This window comes from Fulmarus glacialis, unplaced genomic scaffold (genome assembly GCF_000690835.1).
Source record: "Fulmarus glacialis isolate BGI_N327 unplaced genomic scaffold, ASM69083v1 scaffold16305, whole genome shotgun sequence".
In the NCBI taxonomy this organism is placed as follows: domain Eukaryota; kingdom Metazoa; phylum Chordata; class Aves; order Procellariiformes; family Procellariidae; genus Fulmarus; species Fulmarus glacialis.
The window spans coordinates 14,984-28,032 of record NW_009212514.1 but is presented as its reverse complement, the minus strand read 5'-3'; the positions used below and the strand labels follow the sequence as shown (position 1 = coordinate 28,032).

General features: G+C 41.7%; 1 protein-coding gene across 1 annotated transcript in view; it reads right to left on the bottom strand.

Annotated features, from left to right (window-relative positions):
- Positions 1–13,049, bottom strand: part of OSBPL5 (oxysterol binding protein-like 5) — a 62,626-nt gene that overhangs the window by 37,378 nt on the left and 12,199 nt on the right. Inside the window, 4 exon segments of the mRNA XM_009577914.1 lie at positions 528–612; positions 6,522–6,725; positions 7,939–8,040; positions 8,685–8,765. Of these exon segments, the coding sequence (XP_009576209.1) occupies positions 528–612; positions 6,522–6,725; positions 7,939–8,040; positions 8,685–8,765 (472 nt within the window).

Here is a 13,049-nt window from a genome sequence, read left to right as displayed (position 1 = left end):
CAGAATGGTATTTTACATGTGGAGTCACCAACATCTGGGCCTGCTGTACTGTAAACCATGGTACAGCCAGTTTACAGGAGAATTCTGGTGGTTGAGAGACATCTATCAACGGTTCTTCAATATTACTGTCATTTTCCTCCAACAGATCCTCACCTAGTGTAAGACGTAGGCAGATAACCCACTAAACCCTTCTGCTGAACTGAGGAAACAGTTAAGCCCCCCTCTCAACCCAATTTTGGGATTAACTCCTTTCATCCTTTAGTATATACTGACTTACTGTTCTTTCCCCAGCTACAAGCCTAGGTCCTTCTTCCAAACACATGGCCAGAAAGGTGGCTTTTCAGTGAGGAATATGAAATGTGCCTGTAGTCTGCGTGACCTATTCTGACCATTGGTAACGAACAGTATCTCAAGCTGGGTGAGCCGCCATTTTTTCCTTTACATACCAATTTTTTTTGCATCAACCTATTTTCTTAACTAGCACAGGGTATGCAATCTGGAGAAAGCAAACGAAGACCAAAACTTACCATCCGATTCGGAGGCTGCTCTGAAAATCAAGTAGCTGCTGGGAAGAGGCTGAGTGATTGAACCAACATTTTCTCCCTTTGGGCCCTGGAAATGCACACAGAAAAAAAGACTAAGGCACAGAAGATGCAATGGACCGTTCAACGTCTTTCTACCCTTCCTGGGCAGAGTGTGTATGTTTGTGATAGGAAAGAAGGAAGGAGCAGATGGAGTAATTTAGAGAGGCTCATTAGTAATTACAATATTGCTGCTGCAGCTCCAAAGCAGTGATGAGCTCTGACGTAAATGGGGCTTGGTCTAACCTATGCTCAGCCCAAAACCTACTCTGTTTATTCAGATCCTCAGGAATGGAAGAATCTCATTCCTGTCGCTTGGGACAAAAACAGTCAAATATTTGCTGTTAGCCTTCTTTGTGCAACACCTGAATGGACTGTTCGATGCGGTGCACGTCGAGACTGTCTGCAACCTGACACACTAGCCATGAAACACCCTTTATGTGTCACCATAAAAATGGCAGAGCCCACACCTTGTGCTGTGAGTGCCTCTAGCAGAGAGGCAATGGCAGCTTTTCTGGAAGGAAACAAATGGGTAACTCCATCCTGCAAACCTGTCTGTGGGAAAGGAGGAGACAGAGAAAACCACAGGCTGAGGACTAAAGCTCTCCCAGCATGGGCATGTGCTGCTGGCTTGCAGCCCTTCACCTCTACGTCCAGACCCTTTGAGAACCTTTATGCCGTGGTGCTTGGGGTGATGGCAACTTCAGGCTTTAACAAAAACAGGCTTTGCTTGTTTATGTTACCTTCAGTTTAGGAGCTGTGGCAAAAAAGATTATAGTATCTTGTAAACATCCTGCCACAATTCCTTCAGCATGACCCTCCAGAAATGATTCCCAGGGAGGCAGAGTCCATCTTGGATTAGGCACTTCTTTGAGCAGAATCACAGGCTCCCACCTTGATCTCCTCCCTGTTTTCTCCTCTCCTGAGCTCCAGAAGCTGCTAAGAAAAAGCAATTCCTGTACCCGGTGAGCACAGCTTCATACTCTCCATGGTATGGTGAGTACTTTATGCCACGACCTGGCTGAAATAAATAGGAGTCCCTCCTCCTCCCTTGCATTTCCAAATGCCAGCCTCCTCCAGTTCCTTCTCTTCCTCACTTCGTAACAAACAACATGAAAGCAGATCCTTTTTCAAATATGCAGACATCATGTCGGAAATAAATGCAGAGCAGAAAATATCACCAATACTCGCATGACCACTATGTCAGCTGCAGGGTGGAACAAGCAGTTTTCTTCAAGATGCTCAAATACAGATTTCCTTGAGTTTCTAGAGAATACCACACAATGCTGAAAATTTGTAGGCAGATTTTTGCAGTTTGAGTATGACTCTTCTCCCTTACATGGGCCTTTATAGTATCCCATCCTGCTCCTTGAAAGAAGGACTTCTCCCTAGCATTAGTTTGTAAGCAGGGAAACTGTGACTGCTACTGAAAACTGCTCCTGTATACAAGTGTCTGGTAGTTAAATGGTGGTTTTACCTGGATTTTTGTTTTTGAGTTCCACTCAGGAAACCAAAATTTGGAAAGAATGAAGAGTGCAAGCATAGGACAAGCATCAAATTGTATCTGAGTCTACGCCACGAAGATGCAGTGTTGAGAAGACAACAGTCTCCAGTCTAACTTCAAGTCTTTGCATCTGCAGAGTTCTGCTGCTGCCAGGAGAAATTGGGATCCTTGTTACTCACTTCTTTTTCCACTCCCCTCTCCCACAAGACGTTCACAAAATTAAGACTGTTTAAAGGCTTAATAGTCAGGTCTGGCAAAGTTGAGATTTGATTAGTAAACCAGAGCAGAGCAGCTTAAGATATTACTAGTGACATTAATGCAATCAGGCATCATTCCCAATGGCATTTTTCCTTTCAGTAGCTTGCAGCTGAGCAGGGTGTTCGAGAACTGTTGATAACACCATTACTTGTGTTTTCAGTGCAGAAATTGGTATTTGCTCTGTTGGAGGAAAACCCCTCACAACCAAACAGTACAGATCCAGAGAAGGAGGGAGAAGGGAAGGAGGAAATAACACAAGGTTTTAACAGACATTTAGGCATGTGGATAAATACAAGGAGCAGCCAGGTCACTCTGAAAGGAAATGTACTCAATAGCAAGGCATGCTCATACATTGAGGGGGCTGTTTCCCACAGAAAGAAGAGGAGAAGAAGAAAAGAGGGGAGGCCATAAAAATAAAGTCAGCATCTCCACAGAGTAAATGAGGTTCTGTACCTGCACGGCAGAGATAATGACGCTTTCTGTCTCCCAGCCTTTGAGCGTTGTGCCCGTTTAGAGTCTAAGACCTCCAAGACAATGACCATCTCTCACTAAAAGTGAGTGTTATCCCTGCTACACTAGGACCTGGAGCTCAGCTGCAGCCTCTAGACAGTACCACTAAGAAAGGATCATCTTCAGATCATTCCTGTCTTTACATTTGATTTGAAACTCAAAAGGCATTATCAAACAGGGGTTGATTAGGCTTTGAAAAATGGAGTGGACTCACACTGTTTTAGATAGTATGACAAGACATCTAGTCTTGGAGAGTCATAAAGCAAAGCTTAAAAAATGGGAAAAAATCCCCTTCATTAACAGTACTGTGGATAACTATAAGGATGAAGATGAAACTGTGTTGTATTATGGAGTAGAACAAACAACTGTAAAAGCAGCAAGCCCACTACTAGAACTTCTTTCTTTAAAGGAATGACTCAAAGTTCTTAAAATCAACAAAATTCAAATTATATATATTCCCAGATTCAGTGGGCCTGACCCCAACTCATTTAGCACTCTAAATAAATGTCAGAACAAGCTGCAGTCAGTAAAAGCCTTCCCATAGTACGCTGTTCAGCTAGCTTCTGAGCAAGATTGAAGGGAAATATGAACTATTCCAGGACATTTTTTTGGGACAAACCCTGGGCAAACCCAGCCAGCTGATAGCCCTACACTCCCTCTGCAAAGCAAGAGGACAGACACCCACACCCTCACACTAATTACTAGGCTGGCATTCCCCAGTGTCCTGCAGTCATCTCGGCAATAAGTCTCTTCCCTGAAGCAGCGTGGGATCACGCTGTCTTCACACAATGGAGAAAGTGCCTCTTTGGCAGTATTTGGAATGTGCGGGGGAAGCTTTTCTTACTGCTGCTTGCGCCGCTGACTGATTTTCAGATCTTGGTGGCTTTAGCCTTGGGTTTATATAGGCCTGGGCAGAGCAAATAGGTGAAAGGTCTCATCCATTTGCACTATGAAGGAGTTTTAGGCTAAAACTCTAGAAAAGCCAGGGAAGCAGTGTAGAATAAAGGACTCTCTCCCCTCAGCGATATGCTTCTAAGATGGCTTGAGACACCAGAGAGCTTTATAGGAAAAACAGTTCCCTGGTGCATATATTTAGCTTTCAACTGTAAGTAATGGTGTTACATCTTACCTACCTACCATTTGAAAGGTGCCCTAAAATTTCATCCTGCTCTTAACTGAAGTTGAATGCCTGCACATCAAATTTAATTGGCTAGCACAACTATAAATGCTTAGGGCAGTGCTTGAACCAGACATTTGTTCCAGGGCTGAACCCTGCAGTTAGATCCAAACATCTTCTGTGCAGCCAGGCCACATACAAAGCCAACACGTACAAAGGTGCTCAATAATTACCCTGAGTTAGCTGCAAATCCACTGATGTGAGTCAAAGCTGGACCATCAAATCTAGTCTGGAAAATCCTTGAAAATTTCAGAAGCCAGTTTAGTCAAAAGTGAAAGTTGTTTAGCCAGATCTTACTTCTATTGTGATGGATAGTAACTTGGGCTTTTTGCTTAAGCTCGGGCTAATCAATATTTAATGAGAAATAGGCTTTCTTTGCACAGTTATACATAACCAATTTAGATCAGTCAATTCTGCTCCCATTGCTTTAAAAGAAGGCCATGAAATTACATAAAACAAAACAGTATTTTTAGCAGTTTCAGCCTTAAACTGTTGTCAGAGTGCAGACAGCTTCTTTGACGTCAAGCAGTTCACTGGTGGATTTCTTCTTGATGTGTATTTTGGTGTTCACCTTGTGGTTGAAAGCATCTATCACACATAACAATCCAGGCTGAACTCAGGTTTCAGGAAATATCCTACTATGCAGCTCAAATATAGCTTTCTAAATATCTGTCTCAAGTGACTTAGAATATTACTTCGACTGTAAAATTCAAATCTCTCGGGACTTCCTCCAGTACGCAAACATTTTCAGAGATATATTCCCTTCATATTTAATATATTAATTCCTATTTGTCATGTATTTTCTCAAAAGACACAAGAATTAGATAAACATACACCTGCACAAATACATATATATATAGATAAAATACCCTCTTTCTTTTAGACGATTATATCAAGGGAAGGGCATTCTAGCACTTCAGATCTGTCAGCGACACTAATTTAAGTACCTAACTGCACTTTTGATTCTACTTTTTCACTACCTCTCCTGACTGTGCTTTTCAGAATTCAGTTGACCTGTCAAGTCACAAGGAATTTTTTTGTTGGTGGGCAGCAAATGATCTACAATCTTCTTGGGTGCATGCTCTGAATTAAAAAAGCATCAAAACTGTCAAAACTGAATAAGAAGCAAGGTAGCAATGAAAACTTTGGGACTTAAAGCAAAAACAATGCATCTAGACACAGATCAGAGCTGAGCTACTGTCACAAAACAGCAGCTCTTGCCCCTGGTTGTTGAGGTTAATTTCAATTCTCTCCTCCTACCTTACTAAAAATTGCAAGACTTTTTATAGTGATTGTATAGCTGTGTTTAAAACTGTTCAATTAACTGCAGGGATGAGCAGGAGTGAGCCTGCTTGACCTGCTCCCACAGGGCTTCCCCTCCATTTTGTTAGATCTTCTGATGCCAATGACAAATGCCTTCATCGCTCTCACATGAGTCTTTCCAAGTAGATTTACTCTGCTGACCACCTTGCAGCAAGGCACTAGCTTGTAATGCCTTGCTTACACTGGTGATGTCTCCTCGAGAATTTATGTCTGCAATAACTCTGCTGAGTCACTGTTTTTAATGGGGGAACAAGAATTCAAGACCATTTAAGTTTTGTTTTCAGGGTACCCAACAGATGTTGCTCTTAGTGCCTCTCAGGAGGTACTGGGGTCTTCCTCTTTGCTCTTAGGCATTAGATAATTTTTTTCTTTTTGCCTATTCCTAAAGGAAAGAAGAAAAAGAAATGCAGCTCTCTAAAATTTGCAGGGAGTTATTTTAAGAAGTGTGAGAAACTATTAATCATTTGCGTTACAGGGAGATCCAAAGGTCACTGCAGCAGCTACCGTGTGTACAGGAAGAGACTGTCTCAGCCTGTGAGTAACAACAGACTGAAGAACAACTCAAAGTGAAGGGGAGAAAACCATGCTATTTCCATTTCAAAGAAGGGAAAATTAAGGTAACCTATCCAAAGTCACAATTTTGTGGAACAGTCAAGGCTTGAGCAGACCACTGAGTTCCAAGTCCATCGCAAACAAACCCAAACCTCAGAGGCATTAGAAAAAAAAGTCAAATTAATTAATCTGGCTTTTGTCACTTTGCCAGCCCTATTCCAGTGTTGTGCAAAACATTTGGTGCTTTGTGTGTCCTTGTTTTGGGGAAGTCAGTTAATTGGGTCTATTCCTCATCTCTTTTTAAAGATGGAGGCCATGGCTTGATATGGCTTCTAGGTATTGATCTTTTTTCCTGCACTAACATGTTTCCCCTTTCCGCAGTCTATGCATGCATCTATACACCAAGAATGACACATTTGTATAACTAATCACAATGCACCACATCCCTTTTAGGTCATATCATGACCAAGCTTCTTTAATCTTTTTATGCAGTCAATTCACCATCACTAACAGTAACTGAACAACTGCAAATCTAGATAATATAAATGCTAGTAATACTAGTGCTTAGACACTTTGGTGACCAAGAAGAGACTGTTCGACTCATCAAGATTGTTACCTTTACAGCCCAGATTGATTGGTCCAAAGGATGAAAAAGTTTAAAACAGAAGCCATCCTTTTTGGAGGGTCTCTCGATCAGCTCACAAGAATGGAGCAAGATTGTCCCAACCCACTGTCCGATCTTTGGCGTCTTATAAATCAGCAGCACTCCTGGTTTCAGAACACACCACAGCTTGGTCCAACTCTTCAGAGTCCCACGAATCTGGAGGGAAGCAAAGAGAGAACAAAAAGTTGCATTTATGTTGCTCCTTAAAAGAAAACCAGCATTTATCCAGTATCTATACAGTATTTCCAGTATGTGTTTCTCCCAAGGCCACACTATGATACACTTCCTTAGGAAAATACACTGCATTATCTGAACAGTCTTAGGGATCTCACAGCAAAATCCCAGACGCTGTAAATCTGGCTATCAGAATCTAGTCTTCATATTTTTATTACTGGCTTAGTGTTAGCAGCTTGCGTAATTTTTTAGGCAACCAGCACTGCTTGCCCATGTGAGAGTGATTTGTTAATAATCAGGAAGGACACGCCAATTAGAACATTGCATAGGAAAATGTTATAGCTAGCCTAACTCGATATATAAGTCATTTTAATAGTGATCTGCAGAACAGAGCTATTAATGGGTTTTGTCAAATACCGCATTTTTAAAAACACCTTCTCCAGCTGGTTTACTTCTCTGTCAAGCTCAATGCACGCTCTCTCTTGTATAAAAGACATTAAATCTGATAGCGTATATTAAAGATAACAGCTTTAAGAATGGGGAAATTTCTCAGTAAGGTTAGACTTTGCCTAAGATCTTCATGTCTTCAATGTACATAGGCCAAACCTCAAATCTTATCTCAGTGTTCTGTTTTTATGGCCCAGCATTATTTGCTGCTGTGGCTGGAAATTTCCAGCCACAGCAAACATGCAACAGGTATTTTGTATTTAAAAAAATCTCTGCACAGAAAAATTACAGTTGTCATCAGGTCCAATATGTTTCATTCTGTGCTGTGACAACATAAAATCCAACTGTCAATAGAACAAGCTGTATCTGCCCATTTCCAGGCTGTTACTCTGTCTATTTGCTCTTCAGTACAAAAACACATCTATGGGAAGAGGCCGGCAGACTCTTTCAGAGAGGAAGAAAGAAAGAAACATCATCACTTCCTTTTGTACTAAGCACTTTTTGAGACCTTGTTGCTACTTAAGGACACAGAATAGATGGATTGAGTTAGGTTAAGATGGAAAGTAAATATTCCCCGTAACTCCACTTTTATAGCAGTTATTTAAGTACCGCTTTACAGCAACTTCAACTCAAAATTACTCAGTCTTCCTTCACTCAAAAAAGTGCTAGCGCATAAGTCTCAGACACATCAACTACTCCTCACTTATTTTTTCCTGCAGCCTCAGAAGCAGTGGTCTATATTAAATACCTTCAGCCAGTCTGCTGTGATCACTACACTGGGATCCTTTAGAGCACTGAAGAGTTGTTTGGTAGCTCTTTTCTTCTCCTGTCTGTAATTTTTTTTTTGTACCTGGTTGAGAACAGAGAAAATATAGCAGCTGTAATCATGGCCTCTTTTGGGGAGGAAAGAACATGATGCATTAAGGACAGCTATGTATAGCACAGCTAGAACTTGACCCAGCACAGGTTCCCCAGAAATGAGCACAAGGAAGAACAAAAACATAACGAGATAACAGGTATTTTCTTTGCTCCTGAAGTTCCACTAAACATAATCTAATTTGGCTTTTCTTTGGGGGGAATGGAAAGAGGCTGAATACCCCGTCCTCCCCACTCCTTAAATTAAAGAGATTACATTATTTATACTTTTGGTTTGGTAGACAAGCAAGTGTTCAAGCAATAATTTGCTCAGATTGCCTACGCATAACCCTCCTAACAAGACCAATGAAGGATTACAATCCTCTTGAGGTGCCTAATGGCTCTGGAACATAGGAACAGAGTGAAATAATTACACTGGTTTGTTCTGTTTGCAGTATATAATCTAATCCTGTATAAAGCCTGTAAATGCTGTTGGCCTATAATGACTCTTAGAAGAGTTGGAGGCTTCTCTGGGTCTTGGGAAACAACTCAGAGTAGTTCCCAATGGTTTGTTTGGAAGATACTACTTGTTTTGTAAAAGAAAGTCAGCTGATGCTGACTTGGCTGCTTTGCACATACCTTCAGTGTTTCCTTCTTCGTGAATTTGGCTGTGGGAGACACACACTCTTTGTCAGATCCATTGCAAAGCTTATATTCGATCTAAAAAAGAGGGAGAGAGGAAATAGGAATGTGTTAACATGAAGATGTTCAAGTTATGCTCTAATGAAGAGTCGTTGATATCTTCCAGGAATCCATGAAAGAGCTGATTGCAGACTTCAACAGCAGAACACTAGGCAGATGCAGAAAATGCATATTTGCAGTGCAGTCCAAACTTTCTTTTTATACTCATAGTTAGTTGGAAAATTCCTCACCAGATTTTTTGTTTTATTTCTCCCATGCAGACATTAATCTTGGTAAAATAAAAAACAAACAAACAAACAAAACCCCTATTCTTATTCCTAACTTTGAAAACTGCCCATCTCTTTTCAGACCTGAAAGCATTTCAATTACTGGAATAAAAATTATGGGGAAGCTGCTATAGATCTTTCAGAACTAGACCTGATATTGGCAATCACTGTTGCCCTAGCTGAAATGTCCAGAAACATGAGTGGGCAAGAAATTACCTAATCATGTTACAGTTAATACAGGAAATCATCATCATCTTGGCCTTGCGAAGCGAGGCACAAAATATACAGTCACTTCAAATCATGTTTGATAGTGTCAGTGCTGTTTAAATTAATTTTCAGAGGCTGCAGACTGATCTCATGATTGTGCTGATGGGCTGAAAAAATGCTTTACTTTTGTTAGACGTGGTCACAATATTACTGTTCCCAAAATAATGTACACTTAGAGAGTATAGCTCTCCGGAGCCCAGATCACAACGAGGACCCCTACTTGGATAGGTACCGTCAGCAAATTGTCCAAAACCTGGGGAGAATCAGTGGCGTGAGAATTATGGTACAGTCTCGACTCTGCTACTTTTTGTGTGACCTTGGGGAAGTTACTTTCTCTCTCTGTACCTCTTCTCCTTCCAACCTTTCATGTGCCTGATGCATCCAGACTGTGGTCATGCACTGTCTTTCCTACTCATGCATGACAATTTTATAAAAAAGCTCAGACCTTGGCCACCTTGATTTAATGAGTGTGACACAAAAATGAGCTGTACTAAGGAAAAAATGTATCAAATATAGTTCCCATTCATAAATTCACTGCTATGATATGAAACAAACCCACTGGGCTCTCAGACTCTCTCTCCTTTGTGTCATGAGTTGATGTGATCGCTTTACAGTGCCTTCAGTTTTGAGAGACCCACTTTCTTTTTCCCTCCCAGTGACACAGAAACCTCTCCGGCTACTATAGCCACAAGCCATGCGGAACGTTAGCGTGAGCAGGAAAACATTTAATGACAGCTGGATCGGTCCTTTTCACACGACAAATGCATGACCAGATCACAGCAAACAGGCCATCAACTATGCTTTGGAGACTGTGGCAGAAACAAAAATGGGAGATAAGTGTGCATGCTCAACTGAGCAAAACTCTTTGTGGATGATGCAGGATTAGAAATTAGGGGCAGAAGGTGCAATTTGCAACAGAGCCAGGGTCACTGTAGAACCTATTACTTGTTCTCACATACCCTTATAATAGTCTTTCACTAAAAACAAAACTACACGTGACACTTAAGAATAAATAGAGAAATGAAAACTCTATGATGGCACATAAAGACCAATGAAGTCCCTGATCTGACTGTCCAGTTTACAAGTCAACTTGGCATTGGATCCACTCAGAGAAAATGCCAGTGCTTGGACTCCTACAAACTATACAATATTGGTCTTTTTTGTTTTAATAGAAAGCTAAGCCTGCCTCCTCAACCTACAATGCAGTCTCTGATGCATATTTTGTATTTCTGCGCTTGGGACTTCACTGTAAAGACACAAGATTTATGGTGGGGACCACTGCACAAATAGACGTCTGAGCAGAGAATTGTGCCCACAGAGTCTTTGTCACATTTCAAAGGGCAGCGGTAGACATTTGGGAGATATGCTATAAACTTTTCTTTATGAGGAAACATTTCTAAGTGCTTAAATGTCTGTGAGCAAGAATCCTTCGGAATTATTAGGAGATTATGCTTTCATGATTCGAGATGCATGTCCTCTGAAGCTGGTCAGAAGAATTCTCCCCCTTTCTCCCAGTTAGCAGTTAGTCCTGTCTTTGAAATACAACTATGAGCCAACTATTTATTGGTAATTTCACTCTCTCCAGCCCGAGAGATCAGACACAGAGAGAAACACTGCGTACTATTCCTCATCAGACAGCGTGAGAAGCAGAAAAAGCACAGATGCCCCCAAGATTCTAGGAAATCCTGCTCAGGTGTCTGCGAAGCATCAGGGTATAATGAATGTTTTTTGCTTAACAAATTAAAACATGCTACAGTCACCTGTTGTCTAGACAATTACATCTTAGCACTTACTTATATAAAGAATAAAATTTTGGCCCCTAAGCCCAGTTGGCTCGAGGAAGTTTACTTGAAGGTGAATTCAGAAAGGCTTCCAACAGCCACTGCAAACCATGCAAACCTGAGCCTTAAACCCAGTGCTCGTGGGGAACTGGCATTAACACAGACAGAGGCACTTTCACTGCTCTACCAGCCACACCTGCCTCCTCCTCGGAGTCCCTCCGGGTCATGCTAAAAATAGAGTTAAACAACGACAAGACTTCAAACCTGGGATGTTTACACAGAGAAACATTGATTCTGCCTCTTCAGGAGAGCTGACTCGTAGCTCCATGACCAAGGACACTGCATGCCCGACGCCAGCCGATACTGCTATGCATGTTATAAAGCCGCAGCACACAACAGCGGATGACAGGATAATCTCCCCTTACACCACCATAGCCTTTAGGAGCTCAAGAAATACAGTGAAACTTGTCTGAAATCATTACAAACTGGTCTTTCACTTGCTGGATTAACAGCCTTCGAGGCTGCTGCGGTGGGCTCCTGAACCACTGTGCTGCTTTCTTCAGGCACTGCCTCCTCCATGTCTGAGCTGTGTCAGCCACGCTGAATTTGCTAACCTTGCCTGTAAAGGGAAACACAGCCACAGGGATGGTGCACACTAAAACAGGCTTAAGAACGGATGAGAGAGAAACAGTAGCGTAAGTCCCTCACTGCCTGCACAAGAATTTCTAGGCATGGGAAAATAAATATTTATGCTGCCATGTCCCAAAAACTGTGAAGTACCAGCTGTGTGATGAATAGCACAGCTCCCCAAAATGGTTGTAAAATGACAAAGCTTTATGAAGAGAGAGAAAATTTTACTAAAACCAAGCCATGGTTTTAACTAGGAACCATGGACAAGCTTTCAGATGTCCCTGACCTGGGACTTCTGTTTTTGGAAACTTGACGCTGTTGCCCAGTTACTTTTTTAACGAGGCAAACGGATTGCTTCTCCCTGCTGACTTTGCTTCTTTTTATGCTTATGAGGATGCATCATCACAGATCCTAAACAGCAGTTTGTTTGCAGGTGATCTCCAGGTCTGGAGAGTGAAAAGCATTACATTTCCAGATTTAAAGTTCCTGCCTTTTCACAGGAAAGGTGGGATCTAAGGCCCCAGGACTGCATACCACAGGCCCCCATGCTGCTGATAGCAATGTACAGTTCCTCCAGGTATAACCTGCTAAGTGACTTGAAGTAATATGATTTCATGTTTTTACATTAATCTGTCTTAATAGTTTTGATTGTACCTTGTGGCATATATAAGATTCAGTAAATCCAGGCCATCAGCTCTAAAGATCCCTAAGACACAGCAGTGTCTTACATCACTAAGACACATCAAGAGCATTTAATGACGTCCTTCTATTGTCCTGCCTTTCTCAGCCTGACAGAAAACTAAGAGAAGCCGTTTGTCATCACAGCAAATCTTTCAAGGACAGTGGGATAACGCTTGTGCAGGATATCAGAATTTGGCTCCCTCTCTCTGCAGCAACATGTAAACAATATTAACCAGAGATGAGACTTTGTACAGTGGGAGGATAGGGAATTGGTGTCCTTTTTAAAATTAAAAAAACCACTGGAATAATCTAATAAGAAAGCAATACGTATGTTTTCCATATACTGCCTCTCATAATTATAAGGAGGGAAGACTGTTAATCTGCCAAAAACTTTTACCAGGGCCTGCAGCAGCACTTGCAGGGGTAGGAAACTGTTGTCCCTCTTTAGTACTCTAACCAGATCTGTCCTTTCCGGGACTGCGTGATGACCTTGCTGGCTGACGACAGGCTGTGCTGTACTCAGAGACATACTTTTTATCCCTGTTAAGTTGCTGTCCCCTTTCATCTCAGTCATGTAGATCTGCAGATCCACTGCTGATTGTCAGCAGTTATCACAATACCCTTACACTTCTGCTAGGCTTTGTAAGAGAGCATACAGAGTCCTCACAATAGTGCTA